Source organism: Canis aureus, chromosome 7 (genome assembly GCF_053574225.1).
Source record: "Canis aureus isolate CA01 chromosome 7, VMU_Caureus_v.1.0, whole genome shotgun sequence".
Classification (NCBI taxonomy): domain Eukaryota; kingdom Metazoa; phylum Chordata; class Mammalia; order Carnivora; family Canidae; genus Canis; species Canis aureus.
The window spans coordinates 8,142,294-8,158,180 of NC_135617.1; the positions used below are offsets into that span (position 1 = coordinate 8,142,294).

The following is a 15,887-nucleotide window of genomic DNA, read 5'->3' on the forward strand; positions in this document are numbered from 1 at the left end:
TACTGCATGACATCTGGGGCCTCAGCTAGAATGACCCAGAGGCTGGAGGTGACTCAGCAGTGCTGGGCACTGGAATCATTTGGAGATTCAACTCATACTGGCACCTGGAATGTCAAGACCATGTTGCTGACCAACCAGAGTACTCACATATGGGTCCTCCATTTAGCTTGGCTTCCTTGCAGCATGGCAGCCTCAGAATAGTCACATTTCTTAATTGTCAGCTCAGAATTCCAAACATAAGTGTTCCAGCAAACAAAGTGGATACTGCATCTTCTTTTATTTATTTATTTTTAAAGATTTTATTTATTTTTTCATGAGAGAGACAGAAAGAGAGAGGCAGAGACATAGGCAGAGGGAGAAGCGGGCTCCATGCAGGGAGCCTGATGTGGGACTCGATCCCAGGACACCAGGATCACACCCTGAGCCAAAGCAGATGCTCAACCACTGAGCCACCCAGGGATCCCAACGGCATCTTCTTTTATGACCAGTCTCAGAAAGCACGCAGTCATTTCCATAGTTTCTTATCAGTCACAAGGCCACCAGCAATCAAGAACAGTTTGTAGACTCACCTAGCAATGGGAAGAATGTCAAGGAATTTGGGGCCAAGTTTTAAAGCAGCCACATGAAACATATGGATGAAGATAAGCAGTTATTAGCTGTTGTGTAAAAATTATAAATTTATAAGAAAGGAAATACAGCATAATATTCTATATGGCTTTGAGAATAATATTTATACAGCATAAAAATATAAATACAGAATATTGAATATTAAACCAAAGAGTGTCATCAGTGGGAGGAGGGTAGGGAAAAAGTATGTTTCATCATGTAGGAAATGTTAATTTTTCCTTTCATGGTAGGATCAGTAGATAATGTCTAAAATTTAAAATCAAGGAAAAGCACTGTTTGAAGGTAAATAGCAGAAGAAACAGCTAAACCAAGTGACACAGAACAGATAAGGTCTGGAGAGTGGTAGGCTGTTTTGTTGGAAGTCTTGTAGTTGACTTTTTAAATACATGTGTTTGTTTTTACTTAAAAATGTATAGTTTAGAGGCACCTGGGTGGCTAAGTGGTTGGGCGTCTGCCTTTGGCTCAGGTTGTGATCCTGGGGTCCTGAAATTGAGTCCTGCATCAGGTTCTTTTTTTTTTTTTTTTTTTTTTTTAATTTATGATAGTCTCAGAGAGAGAGAGAGAGGCAGAGACACAGGCAGAGGGAGAAGCAGGCTCCATGCACCGGGAGCCTGACGTGGGATTCGATTCTGGGTCTCCAGTATCGCGCCCTGGGCCAAAGGCAGGCGCCAAACCACTGCGCCACCCAGGGATCCCCCTGCATCAGGTTCTGTGCAGGGAGCCTGCTTCTCCCTCTGCCTGTGTGTCTGCCTCTCTCTCTGTGTCACATGAATAAATAAATAAAATATTTTTTAAAATATATAGTTTAAAATTGTACATAGTTTGCAACAGTAATTCCACTTCTAATAATCTATCCTCCAAGAAAGATCGGATATGAATACTTACCTATTAAAATATGCACTAAAATACTAATTTTAAAAGGAAAAAAGTAAAATTGATTCATTTTAAAAATAGAAAAAAGGTTAAATGAAGTATAGTACAATGAAATATCATACAACTATTGAATACTGTATTACTGGGTGTATTTGTGTGTTTTTTGACAGCTGAACCAAAAATATATATACAGATGGTGTTAGTACTCTAATTGGGTTACATTAGAATACATTGCAGATTTACATTTTGGTTGAAAAGATCCAGCTAAATATGTAGAATGGAAACTACCAAGGAGAGTTGGTATTTACATATATTCCTTTGGCTATTTACATATATTCATGTATATATAAGAGTATTAAAGATGTGAATTTTAAAGAAGCTTCACAGAAAAGAGACATATTAATTTTTAGTTTCTTTGCAAGTATACAAAGTCATAAATGTAGACAACATGAGAACCTAGGATTTCCTAAACAGCTGGTGAAATATTCCCAAATCACTACGTGCAACTTGATTTTAACTTTTCAAAGGGATGTCCTTTCCAAATAACCAGTGCCATAGACAGTAACTCAAATGAATCAAATAGGTCTTCTCCAGAGGTCAGTGCACCCTGCCGAGATGATGTCTCTGAGCAGATGATGTCCTGTCCACCAGCCTAGGTTCCTTGTGATACTATCTAGATCCTCATCCTTCAGGAAAAGACTGGCAGTTTATTGCCCATCCCACAGCCCTGCCAGGCCGCTGTGGTTTGCTCCAGTGGCTTCAGGCCCTCCTTATAGCTCCGTGTCTACATCATGAACAGGATCACTGGTGAAGAGAAGATTCATTCATCTGAAACAAATAAGAAATAGGAAGTTGGTTTTTGTCATGAAAGGGGAAACATTCCTCAGGTTAAAGACTCTTCACCTGAGTTTATTTTAGTCTTCGAAATTATATTGTTCATGTTTATATAAACCTCTAGATGAAGATAATGTTATTCCATAGATTTCCCCCTTAGTCAGAGTTAGGGGATGCAATTAGCATAGTGACACTTCCTTCCACTGCATTTTTGTGATCCTTTCCTGCCCAGGTGTTGAATTTTATTTCAAGATCCTTAAGGATAATAGTGAATTCACCTTTGACTTATCTATAGCACTTGGCATAGTGACTTACTTGGAATAGTCATCCAATTAATATTTGTCAAAAAAAAAAGTGTGTGTGGTATGGTTTTCACAGAATTAGGCTGTTTGATGGCAGCTCTGTTTTGTTAAATAGAAAAAGTCAAGTTGGAATAGAAAAAGTCAATAGCAGAAACAGCCCACAAAGGACCAGGTTTTTGGGGATCCCTGGGTGGCGCAGCGGTTTAGCGCCTGCCTTTGGCCCAGGGCGCGATCCTGGAGACCCGGGATCAAATCCCACGTCAGGCTCCCGGTGCATGGAGCCTGCTTCTCCCTCTGCCTGTGTCTCTGCCTCTCTCTCTCTCTCTCTGTGTGACTATCATAAATAAATGAAAAAAAAAAAAAAAAAAAAAGGACCAGGTTTTTGGAAGACCTGGATTCTAGTTTGGACTCAGCTAGCATCTGTATGACCTTAATCACATTCTTTCATGTCCTTGTTATTATTTTCTGTAATATGATGCTGTTGAACCAGATCATTTCTGAGGTCCCTCTCAGCTCTCAAATAAATCTAAAACAAAGGTCTCTTAGGCAAGAGATGCATTATAAGAAAAATATTACTCTCTATTAGAAGCTTAATACTAGTTTTGACACTGAGAAATGGAAAAGTCTTGCTCCCAATGATGGAAGTCACCTATGATTTCTTATTATCACATGTAAAATCACTTCCCTACTTTACGCAGACAGGTTTGTGTCCCATCTACCCTTTCGATCTCGTACTTCGGGAGAGTGAGAATTAATGACTAGACAGGGAAGGGAAGAGGAGATCACATACTCATTCAACATCTCGCATACCCTTAGTACGCATTCAACATCCTTGTGAAGCCAGGAAGAAGAAACTTCTGGAATTTTTCATATCAGGGCACTGCTACCTCCTCTTCAACTTCCGAAGTCTTAAGATTAGATAGCTTAGATAGCTGTCTTCCATCACACCTGAAAGCAGGCAGTGAACGTACACACACACACACACACACACACACACACACACACACCATACCCTTTTGTAAGAAGCAGTTAAGAGCACCAGGCCAGCCCTGAAACAGCTGAAAAATATTTGTTGAACAACGTTTCCATACTAAATTCTACCTTAATTTTAAATTTAAATTTGTAGCTGCTGAAAAATAATGATCAGGTAAAAATACTGAGTGAATGGGTGATTCACCCTAGGGAGGTGAAGTCATTACTCAGTTACCATTTTGATTCCTAATAAAAGAAAGTAGAATCCTTCAGAGAACCACAGAGCTCTGACTCTCTCAGGGAGTCCAGAGGCTATTGCAGGTCAGCAAGCTTTATTTTTAATGATCCTTCTAGTTTTCTGCTGCCCTTATAAGTCACTGAAGAGATAGGAATTATGATTATATTTTCCTGGCTATTTCTGAAAGTACTGAAATGTCACTTAGGCTTGTGACATCCTGACACTGTCATAACCAGCCATAAACTACCTTAAGTGAACTACATTTTACCAATGCTAAGCTTTAACTCACTCATCCCTAAGTATTCTACTGTACTTCTTATTCAAAACATAAAGCAGAGATTGCTCGTCAAGGCTGGTGTACAGAAACATAACATATATATTCTTAAAAGAGAAAATGTACATTCAGAGTCTTCATTAATGCCACTAGATATTCTTCTAATTATTTAAGTTATTTTGAGTTGTTTTAAAAGGAAAAATATTGACATCCTCCACCACAGACGGTGGACAGTGTGGGCATTTGAAGGGAGTGTATAGGAGACTACAAAGACTGAAATGGCTCTAGATATCTCCTGAGTTTCTTGAGGTTTCTGTTACATTTAAGGAAACAAAGTGCTTGACTACAGGAGACATAGCAGTTAATTTCCTCAGTTGTCTCTGGCCTCTTTTTTTTTTTTTTTAAGATTTTATTTATTTATTCATGAGAGACACACACACACAGAGAGGCAGAGACACAGCAGAGGGAGAAGCAGGCTCTGCAGGGAGCCCGACGTGGGACTCCATCCGGGGTCTCCAGGATCACGCCCTGGGCTGAAGGCGGCGCTAAATCGCTGAGCCACCCAGGCTGCCCCTGTCTCTGGCCTCTTAAAGAGGGGGACAAGAGAAACACACAAATACAAGGAATACTAACTATAATGATGTCATTTAGGGAGCACAAAGGAAAGTCAAGAAATGATTTGTGAAATTAGTGATATCTGAGAGAGTCCTCAAAGAAGAAGATTGTGACAGCAAAGATGGGAAGGAGAGGCTTCCTAGGCACCAGAAGTCCTAAAAAAGGAATGTAGGGCAGCCCTGGTGGTTCAGCGGTTTAGCGCCGCCTTCAGCCCAGGGCCTGATCCTGGAGACCCGGGATCGAGTCCCGCGTCGGGCTCCCTGCATGGAGCCTGCTTCTCCCTCTCCCTCTGCCTGTGTCTCTGCCTCTCTCTCTCTCTCTCTCTCTCTCTCTGTCTCTCATGAATAAATAATTAAAATCTTAAAAAAAAAAAAAAGAAAGGAATGCAGATGGGCAAGTGTACTATATTCAAAGAAATAAAAGTATTATCATTTGAGTCAAATGTGAAAACTATAGGGCAGTATAGGGACCAGATAGGGACAGGCAAAGAATTGCTCTGAAATAGTACATAAAACCTATCTTTAAAGAGTTTGTCTCAAACAAAAACATACACATGAATGTTCAGATAAGCAATGTTTACGATAGCCAAGAAGTAGAAACAACCCAATGTCCATACAAAGGAATATTATCCAGCAGTAAAAAAGAATGAAATATTGATACATGCTACAATATGACAAAAATATTCTGGAACTAGATAATGGTGAGGGTTGTACAACATTCTGAATGTACAATGCCCCTGAATTATACTCTTTAAAATAATTAAAATGATGAATTTTATGTTGTGTATGAATTTTACTTCAATTTGAAAAAAAAGACTGTGGATATTTGCTTACAGAAAATGAACTTGATTCAGGTCATGGAATAGACACAGAAAAGTTTTTGAACCATGTAATGCCATGGTCTGAAAATGTGTTTTAGGGAAATATGTCTGGCTACATCCAATAGGACAAAAGGAACAAGGAAATACTAGAGAGAAGTAGGTCAGTTAAGTTTTGGGGAACCTGTTGATAAGTGCAGGAGAAAAGTACTGATCAGAGTGTTGGCAACAAGATTGGGAAGGTAAGGAGGTTAGGTGTAAAACTAATTTCAGAGAGGGGTGCTTGGCTGGCCCAGTTGGTGGAACATGTGACTCTTGATCTTGGGGTTGTGAGTTCAAGCCCTACCATGGGTGTAGACATTACTTAAAATCTTCGGGTGGGGGGAGACATGTTTCAAAGAGAAAATGCATAGGGCCTGAAAATTTGTATGATAGGGAGAAGCTGGCGGGTGTCTACTTGGGGAGGGGCAGTCAGAGGCCAAACCCTGGATTTTGAACTTGAATTACAGGAAGAATCATGCCGTTAATAGAAATAGGAAAGTTAAGGGAGAAAATTGGTATAAATTTGGTTTTTGACATGATGATTTTGACGAGTACCATCAAGACTGGTGGCCATCACCTTGGAACCTGGCCACTGGAGGAAACAGCTTAGTTCCATTTTCAGCCTGATTTCCTTTTTCATGGCTTTTTGGCAATCTGAGTAGATTTTGTCTGTGTGTGCATTTTAAATTTCACGACTCTTCCAGATTTGAAGAAAGCAAGGAAAAAGGTTTGCAGGGGGATGACCAAGCCTTCTGAAAAAGGAAAAATTTATTATGTAGATAATAAAGCCTCTCCTCTTTTTATTTTTTAAAGATGTCGTTTATTTATTTTGAGAGAGAGCTGTGCAAGTGGAGTGAGGGGCAGAGGGAGAGAGAATCTCAAGCAGACTCCACACTGAGCATGGAGCCCAACACGGGGCTCAATCCCACACACATGAGATCATGACCTGAGCTGAAATCAGAAGTCAGACATTTAATAGATTGAGCTGCGCAGGTGCCCCTACCCTCCTCTTTCTTTTAATTGAACACCATACCCTTCTGTGCACCTGTCTGTTGCTTCCTTTTTCCCCGATTAACAAAAGGAGAGAATACAAAAAAGCTAATTCTTGAACATTCACATTTCCCTCCAAAGATTAGCCTTCCCAGCTGAAAGAGATGGTAGCATCAGGTTCCCAAGAAGTCCAGTTCTGAATGGTGTTAGCTTCCTTGCTGATGCCTTCTGTGTTGTTTTATTAATAGGCAAGAATGATCAGGATCACAAAGAAGAGGCCTGCCCTGTTCCTGTCTATTCTGATACTTTTTCCACTTCGTAACTGGAAAGCTGGATTGATACAAGTCCTGCTTCTCCTACCAAACCAAAATTCAAGTGCATCAACTTTGGAACTAACAGATCTAATAGATTTCTGATTTGTAAGCTTTTTAAATCCTCATACACTCTACCCAAATCATTCTAGGATGAGAAGGGAGGTTCTCCTCTTCCTTCCCCAGTAAACCTTCTCATGTATAAACTAAACTCCACCTCTTCATACCAATACAAATGCACAGAGAATTTATTTCCAGTAAGACCTGTCTTCTCTAGAGGAGCCAGTGATATTCCTGCAAAAGACCTTTAAACTGCCGTCATTTTTGCAGCCACCAAGGTAATCTTTTATTCAAACAAGGATTATTAATGGATGATAGATTAAGACAATTGGATGAAGGGGGTTAGAAGGGAACCAAATATTCACATGGCCTCAAAGCACCTCACAGATTACTTATTAAATACAAAGGGAAGCAGTGAATAAACTTAGTTTCACCAATAATGAAACAAACCGATATTGTATGACTCCTGATGTAATGGAGAAGTAAAGAGCAGCATTTATTTAGTTGTCTTGCCCCACCACCACCAAAAAAGGTTTTAATTTTAATCTAATCATGGGATCATGGGGAAACAATCTGACAAATCCAGGATAAGGGACATTCTCCAGGGCAATTGACCTGTACTCTTAAAAAAAGCCGGTATGAAAGACAGAAAAGGAGTCATGTAGGGACTCTTGTAGATTAGAAGAGATTTAAAAGCCATGACACCCAAAGATAATGTATGGTTTCTAATATGATCTTGGATTGGGATAAAAACAGCTCTGAATGACACTATTGATTGAACTGGAAACATTTTGAGTATGGATTTCTTAAACACCATAGGGAGTGTTAAACCCGGATGTGATAATTGGATTGTGGTTATATAGAAGAACATCCTAGTTCTTAGGAGATAAATGCTGAAGTATGAGGGGATGAGACATGATGTCTACAACTTATTCTCAGGTAGTCAGCAAATCATCATCCAAAAAAAGCAAAGATGCCAAAATATTAGCAATTGATTAATGTAGGTGGAGGGCAAATGGGTGGTCGTAGTGTTCTTTCCACTAAAAAGTTTTAGGAGAAAGGTAATTTTCCTTGGAATTTTAAAGAGAGAATCTTTAAAAATGACTGTTATCCCCAAATATAGCTGCTAGCATTAGGGAAGAATAACATGATAAGTAGAGATGATCAGTCTTAACAATTTCTGGACTCCCTGCTGTGGAATATTAGTTTTCTATTTTTAGAAAAAGGTTCCTCCATTTCTGACTTTCAAGTCCAGATAACAGTAGTTGAAAATTGGAAATAGTTCATTTATGTCATCTAATCCTTCCTTGTTACCTGACTTATAAGAAAGCATTTGTTTCTTAAAGTAAAAGACCACATTGTACATCCCTTACTTACCAACAGGGAATCTATCTGCCTTTGGTCTGCAGAGACTGGTATATAAACCTTTGGAATTAATCCCTCTGTGCATCCTCTCACTCAGAATGGCTTTTTTTTTTTTTTTTTTTTTTTTTTTTTTTTTTTGCTTTTGTACAGAATATTGTTTTACAGTGCTCACTATAGCTGTCTAAGGAGGCCTCTAGTGTCATGAGCACTGGCACACTGTCTTGTCTATTTTCACTTTTTTTTTTTTTAAAGATAAAACAAGGTTCAAACCACACATTCTCTGTGAACTGCTAAAGACTGGGAAAAATTACTTTCTTTTCTCATGACCTGGATTGACAAGAAGCATACCTACAGGAGGCAAAAAGATGAGTGAATCCCTTTTAAAGACCCTAGTAATGAAGCCCTCAGGGAATTGCCATGTGTGGTAGATTTTACAGTGGCTTCTGGAGATGAACAGTGTGGCAGGAAGAGGTTCAGGACTGCTGGCTGTTGAAATACAGTCTGGATTTATTTTATATCAGCCTATTTTGGGCCCCAGTGAGAAAGTTATTTTAATAATATCTTGCTCGGCTAGAAATATACATGATAAGTGGCAGATGTCAGAAAAAGAGGGGAAAGTTATAGCACTCCATTCTCCTTGAGACTTAAGGAGTTTATATAGTTGTTTAGCCTTTGAAGCAAACACTAGCGCCCACAGAAGCATAAATGGAAAAAGACTTTAGACATGGTCCAGACCAGTGATCTTCAAATGAGTCACGAACTCGGGGCTAGGGTACTGAGGCTCTGCATTTTTAACAAACTACCCAGATGATTCTGATAGCTAGTCCAGCATTTGGGAGCATAAGGTCTAGTCCAGTACTCTTATTTTACAGATAAGAAAATAAAGATGCACATAAAAGTTTTAAAGTTATTGGAGGTATTAATGTATTATGGGCTAGAAACCATATTTTCTGATGATACCCAGCATATGACATCTTCCCACGAGGTTTTTCTGGAGTGGTCACCATCAAGATATTATTAGGTCACTCACTTTCCTCCATACACAAGGCACACTTAGCATCCTAAGCCTTGGGTGTGGCTCTTGAAATGTCCTGAGGTTTCTGTTCCGGGCTCTCTTCACTTTAACACACTACTTTCAAGGTTGAGGCACTTAATTACACTAACCCGCTGCAACTATGGGAAGGCTACTAGATCACTCTTCTCTGTTCTATCCTTTTGTTGTTTGATTTTCATGAATTCTTCCAATATGTATCCCATAGATTTCCCTCCCTAGCCTACTTATAAACAGAAGTTGGGCAGTAAAGTGAAAATATGGTATTGTTCAATACAGGTAAAAATTATTTGTCAAGGGGGCACCTGGGTGTCTGACTCAGTGGTTGAGCATCTGCCTTTGGCTTGGGTCGTGATCCCGGGGTCCTGGGATCGAGTCCCACATCAGGCTCCCAGTGGGGAGCCTGCTTCTCCCTCTGCCTGTGTCTCTGCCTCTCTCTGTGTGTCTCTCATGAATAAATAAAATCTTTAAAAAAAAATGATTTGTCGAACATCAGCTAATGGTTCCAAATTAACTAAATCCTGGTTTCCTGAATAGACAGTACATAACCAACACATATAAAAAACAAGCATTTATCCATCTAGGGATTCATTCACCGGATATTATTGACCATGTGCTCCATACCAGTCCTGATTTGGACAAGGAATACACTTGTGAGCAGGAGAGAAAACTTGTACTGTCATAGAGCTTAAGGCCTAGAGGGAAACTGTAAGTGAAGCCTATGTAAATAAACAAGACTGTGCAATCCCTAGAGTACAAGCTCCATGAGGACAGAGATTTTTATCTGTTCTATTCATGGCTCCGTCTCCAGTACATTTGAGGTACCTGATGCACAGGAGGTACACAGTAGATACCTAGTGAACGAGTCATCTGATAAAAGAGTAATAATTATGGGTCCTCCCAAATTAACTGTTTTACAAAAAGAAATAGAATAGGTAATGTTTAATGAGAAATAGAGGGGATTGAATCATCATTTCCATCGATTTCTAATGTACTGTATTTTTTTAATGTGCTATATTTTTATAAGCTCTAAAAGCCTTTTGTAAAAAATATTTTGTATCAGAATGTGTACTTTCTTAAGGCATGTATATGACCTCTGTAGATATTAACACACATACCAGCTGGAAATACATTTATATTATATACCTATAAAGATTTAAATATTTATATTATTTGTTTTACAAAATAACTGAGACTTTTATGTACAAGCTAAAGCAGTCAAGGATGAAATGGTTCCACAGAACCAAGGATGTTTGTTGTGATAAAATAAAAAGGACATTCAGGTGAGCTGTGTATCAACAGCTATAATCTGTTCAGGTTGTAATGGTGTGGTAATAGTGCCGTCATTTTATGTAGGCTTCTAATCTCTCAGCTTTTCAAAACATGTAAGAGCTGATATTGAACAGATGTGGATTATGTACATAGTGTTTCTCTGTCATCGTCCCCAGCAAAGTATATCTCTACTGGGTGGAAAGGGTGGTGACCAAGCTAGCAATACAAAATAAAAGAGGGAGTTTGAAAATAGCTCAAAATAATAGAATTCTCTAAGATAGATAATTTATAACCAAAATAGGGGGAAAATTGTTTTACAAAAATGTCTGATAGGACCACTCTAATGTTCTTATCTATGAGCAGCAGCAGTACATTCACTCTTCCTACCTGAAGAAACGACTGTTGATTTTTTTTTTTTTTTTTATGAGACAAACTGGAAAGTGGCTCAATACCTCCAAAGGGAAAAGTCTACCCTAAGTCATTGTAAATTAGATCATTTCTCCCTCTCTCCTTACCTTGCAATCTCAAGATACAGAAGCTCTTCAACTTCCAAACTTTCAACAAATACCTCTTTCAACACTTTTATATACCTTTTGTGTTAAACACTGAAGGTTAAGAATGTCAAAAGATGCAGAATGATGAGCTGGTTAGAATAGGAACAAAATTGGGACACCTGGGTGAGTAAGTGGTTGAGCGGCTGCCTTTGGCTCAGGGTGTGATCCGGGGTCCTGGGACCCAGTTCCACATCAGGCTCCCCATAGGGAGCCTGCTTCTCCCTATGTCTGCTTCTCTCTGTGTCTCTCGTGAATAAATGAATAAAATATTTTTAAAATAAAGAACAGGAACAAAATTGAAAGTAGTAAGGAAATGGCAAATTTGTTGCAGGCGTGTGTTGGTTGACAGTAGGAACAGTTCTCTAGAGCTCCCAGTTTGTGCATTTGAAAAGTGCTTTGTTTGAGCAATCCATACTAATCAGCAAGAGGCAAGGAAAAGGATAAACAATTGAAAAGGTGGAAAGCTTGTGACCACAGGATCAGCCTCAATGTCAGATATCTCTTAGCCTAAAATGAATTCAAGAGACAGCTGGGAGTTTGAGAACTTAGACTAAGCAAATTGTGAAATGCTATTGCTGAAATTTTGGTCACAAGCCATGGATTATTCCTTGGATCAAGGCCAGTTCACATTTGTCCACTAACAGAGTTTAGTAGCTAGCTCATGAGTGCACTGTACAGATGTGCTCAAGGCGTCCCTACAAACTGCAGATTATTACGATAAAGTGGCATTTTCAGTGTAGACAAAACTATATGGGGAGATGTCCACAGACACACATACAAAGAAATATAAAATATCTGAGCAGAGAGAAGAATAAGCCTAATGGAGCGCCTGGGTGGCTCAGTTGGTTAAGCATCTGCCTTCAGCTCAGGTCATGATCCCAGCAGGGTCCTGGGATCGAGCCCTGCATTGGGCTCCATGCTCAGCAGGGAGCCTGCTTCACCCTCTCCCTGCTTGTGCTCTCTCTGGCTATCTCTTTCTCTCTCTCAAATAAATAAAAAAGAAAAAGAGAAGAAGCTTAGTTTTTAAATTTCTGCAAGAACTAACTCCTATTACTTATGGTATAATGCATCTGAGGACTAAGATCAAAATTTTCTTGGTTCACTGAAAATCTAGATCCCTAAAAAATTTAAAGAGCAGATTGAAAACCCCAAATTCTTTGATATAATGCATTGGTTGCAGAAACTTTTTGTTTCATAGGAAACATTCAAGTCACAATTTTAAGCTAGAGTAGTTAGTGATGGTGCCAACAGCTATACAGGACCAGTGTCTTCTTCAAAGTTGCTTACTATGAAAACAAGAAAAACAAAATGCAGGCATCTTTGTATAAGTTTTTTTGTTTTGTTTTGTTTTGTTTGTTTGTTTGTCTGTTTTTTAAAGGATCGTCAAGAAGCAGGAAGAGTCAGGACCAATGTTATATAAAAATCTTCTGGGCAGCCCTGGTGGCTAAGTGGTTTAGTGCCGCCTTCAGCCCAGGGTGTGATCCTGGAAACCCGGGGTTGAGTCCCATGTCAGGCTCCTTGCATGGAGCCTGTTTCTGTCTCTGCCTGTCTCTCTCTCTGTCTCTCATAAATAAATAAAATCTTTTTTAAAAAAATCTTCTTTTCTCTCACTGAAGTAATCTGCACACCTTCATTAGCTATAAAGTGTCATTTTTTACTCAGGAACAAAATGGTCTCAAGACCTAACCTATTTGCAAATTGAATGTGTGCAGAGACATAGCAGGAATTTTATTCTGAAGTCTACAAAAAATGAGCTAACATACCAACAAAGATTAATACATTGGTTGTCTATCACTGTAGAACTTTAATATATATTTGAGTATATGTGTTAATTTTTAAAACTAAAAATATTTTTAAAATAAAGCCTGACCCCATATAGGATATGTCTTTTTTTTTTTTTTTTTTTTAAAGATCCATTTTATTTTAGAAAGCATGAAGGGGAGGGACAGGAGAGGGAGAGAAAGAATCCCAAGCCGACTCCCAGCTGAGCATGGAGCCCCACTCAGGGCTCAGTCCCACAGCTCTGAGATCATGACCTGAGCCAAAGTCAAGAGTCAGATGATTAACTTACTGAGCCACCCAGAAACCCCTAGTATGTTTTTTCAATTGCGCCTTTCTTCTTTATCAATCATGGTAGTGGGGGTGGGGGTGGAGGTGGGGGTCTTTCAATGTAAAACAACATAATAAAAATTATGCCAAAGGAAGTGGGGGAGAAACTGGCCCCACAGATTACTTACTGATTATACAGGAGGAAACATGTCATTACAGTGGAACATCTGATAGTCACCACCTTAACCAAGTGATCAAATTTATAGCATTACTAAGAGTGGGACAGCCTGACATTTTGTGCCTCCTGAATTGCTACAATATAAAGTACATAATATTCTCTATAAAATACTCATGGCAGAAATGTTTCAGCAAGCTTTTCAGACCCAACTTTCAGTTTGCAAGCAAAACAAGGACAAAGTTAAATAACATACTGGAGAAATAATATGACAAACCCAAAAAGTCCATGATTTTCGGGGTGCCTGAGAGACTCAGCCAGTGGAATGTGCAACTCTTGATCTTGGGATTGTGGGTTTTAGCCTCACATTGGGTGTAAAGATTACTTAAAAATAAAATCTAAAACAATAAAAAATAAAATAAATAAATAAAATCTAAAAAAAAGTCAGTGATTTTTCATGAAAAAAGTCAATGGTTTTTATTTTCACTTTTTTTTTTTTAAGATTTTATTTATTCATGAGAGACACACAGAGAGAGAGAGAGGCAGAGACAGGCAGAGACAGAAGCAGGCTCCATGCAGGGAGCCCAATGTGGGACTCGATCCCAGGTCTCCAGGATCAGGCCCTGGGCTGAAGGCGGCGATGAGCCACCTGGGCTGCCCTTTATTTTCACCTCTTGAGAAATGGGGAGGATCTAGATTTAAAAGACTAACCAGAGATATAAAAATCATATGTAACGTGTAAATCATGATTAATTCTGGTTGGGGTGGGGGGAAGCTATAAAAGATATTCTTGGGGCAATAGAGGAAATTTGAATATGGATTGTATGTTAGATAATATGGAGTTATTGTTAGTTTTTAACATTTTATAGCAGTCATGTGGTTATGTATGAGACATCCTATGCTTATTAGATGTGTGCTGACGCATGGTGAAGAGTCATGATGTCTGCCACTGTCCTCTCTAGATGGTTGGTGTATATACCTGTGCTCACTGTACTATTCTTTCAACATTTCAATGTGTTTAAGTGTTCTATGTATATAGTTGTATAGGGATACAACTATGAAGACGAATAGAGAGATACATGGTAGGGGACCAAGGGAGAGAGTGTTGACCTTTATTCATGGAGAAGTAAAACTTATAGAAGCACTAGATAATTTTTAAAGAACTAACAAATTAATTTCCCTCCCTTTCTATTTTAGGCTCAAGAGAAGGGAAGATTAGACTATGCTAAGGTAAGTAGATTTTATACATACTATACAGTTTTAGACATTTGTTTGGTGTATGGTTTATGTTTCTGTGTGAAAGGTCAAAAGATAATCATCCCATTACAGTTGAGGGACATTCCCTGTTAAGTAGCAGGCACGAGCAGGTAAGGGTACTTACTGAGTGCCTACTTCATTCCAGACACTGTTAGGTGTCGAGACTACAACATTAAGCCTTTAGGAAGCCAAAAGGAAGCATTTCCTTTTGGGACGTTTACAATCCAGGGTGGGAGGTAGATAACTAATAACAACTAAATGGACACATCATATAATGTCCTGTGGTGGTAAGTGCTATGAAGATGAATAAACTGGATAAGATCACTCACCATTGCTAGAAAGAAGCCTTTGGCATCTTTGGCTTTTAGCACCACTGGATAATATGTGAGAAGCACCACACAGAGCCGACTTAGACTCCTAAACATAGTAGTTTTCGCATCCTCTCTGGAGCTTTTGAAAACACACATGCCTGGGTGCAGCTTCACACCCTCTTTCACCGAGATCAAAATCCCCTGGTGGGGAGAGCAGGGCAGGGGCAGGGTGGAAGTATTTGAAAAAAAGGCTCCACAGATCGTTCCGACACACAGCCACGTTTAAAAACTGCTGTGGGAGTTCAGATTTCAGTGCACCAATGCAAGCCTCCAGACACGGTCGGGTCACATTCTGTTTTCCCCTCGGGGACAAATGAAACATTTTAGCAGGTGTGTGGGATGCATACAGCTGCTTGGCTAAAGGAACATGCTAACCATCTGGTTTATGCAACAATCAGGAATATCCAGTGTAGGAGCACACCTGCACTCCAGAGACAGGGAGGAAGAAATACAAGCTGTATGGGCTCTGCTCACACTGGGACAGCTGAAACCCACAGTGGTGCCTCGGGGCTGATCCGGAACCTTGTGCTCTCCTGACAGTTGTGAGCTGTATACCCATGGCTCCGTGCCTTTCCTCTCATTTCCTTGACTGAGGTGCAGTTCCTCCTTTTCTGTCTCACAAACTTCTGCTACCTTTAAGAAAAGCTACATAAGAGCACCTCTTAACTGAGGACTTCCATATGTCTGCTTGAGCCTTATGTACCCAAACTCAGGCTGCGGACATACCCCTTGGGTCTCCCACAGGCAAGGAAGCTCAATGCATCTTGAATTGAACTCCCCATCTTGCCTGACATCTCTGGTCTTTTTTTTTTTTTTTTTTTCTTAAATAGTTTTAAGG

At 39.4% G+C, this 15,887-nt stretch overlaps 1 protein-coding gene across 8 annotated transcripts in view; it reads left to right on the forward strand.

Moving 5' to 3' along the window:
• Positions 1-15,887, forward strand: part of PDSS2 (decaprenyl diphosphate synthase subunit 2) — a 251,517-nt gene that overhangs the window by 205,012 nt on the left and 30,618 nt on the right. For all 8 annotated transcript variants that reach the window (XR_013382914.1, XM_077902890.1, XM_077902891.1 and 5 more), the window contains one exon: positions 14,619-14,651. Coding sequence is in view for 7 of the 8 variants with exons in the window: in XM_077902890.1 (XP_077759016.1) it covers positions 14,619-14,651 (33 nt within the window). In the remaining variant the exon portion in view is untranslated. The remainder of the gene's footprint in view (positions 1-14,618; positions 14,652-15,887) is intronic.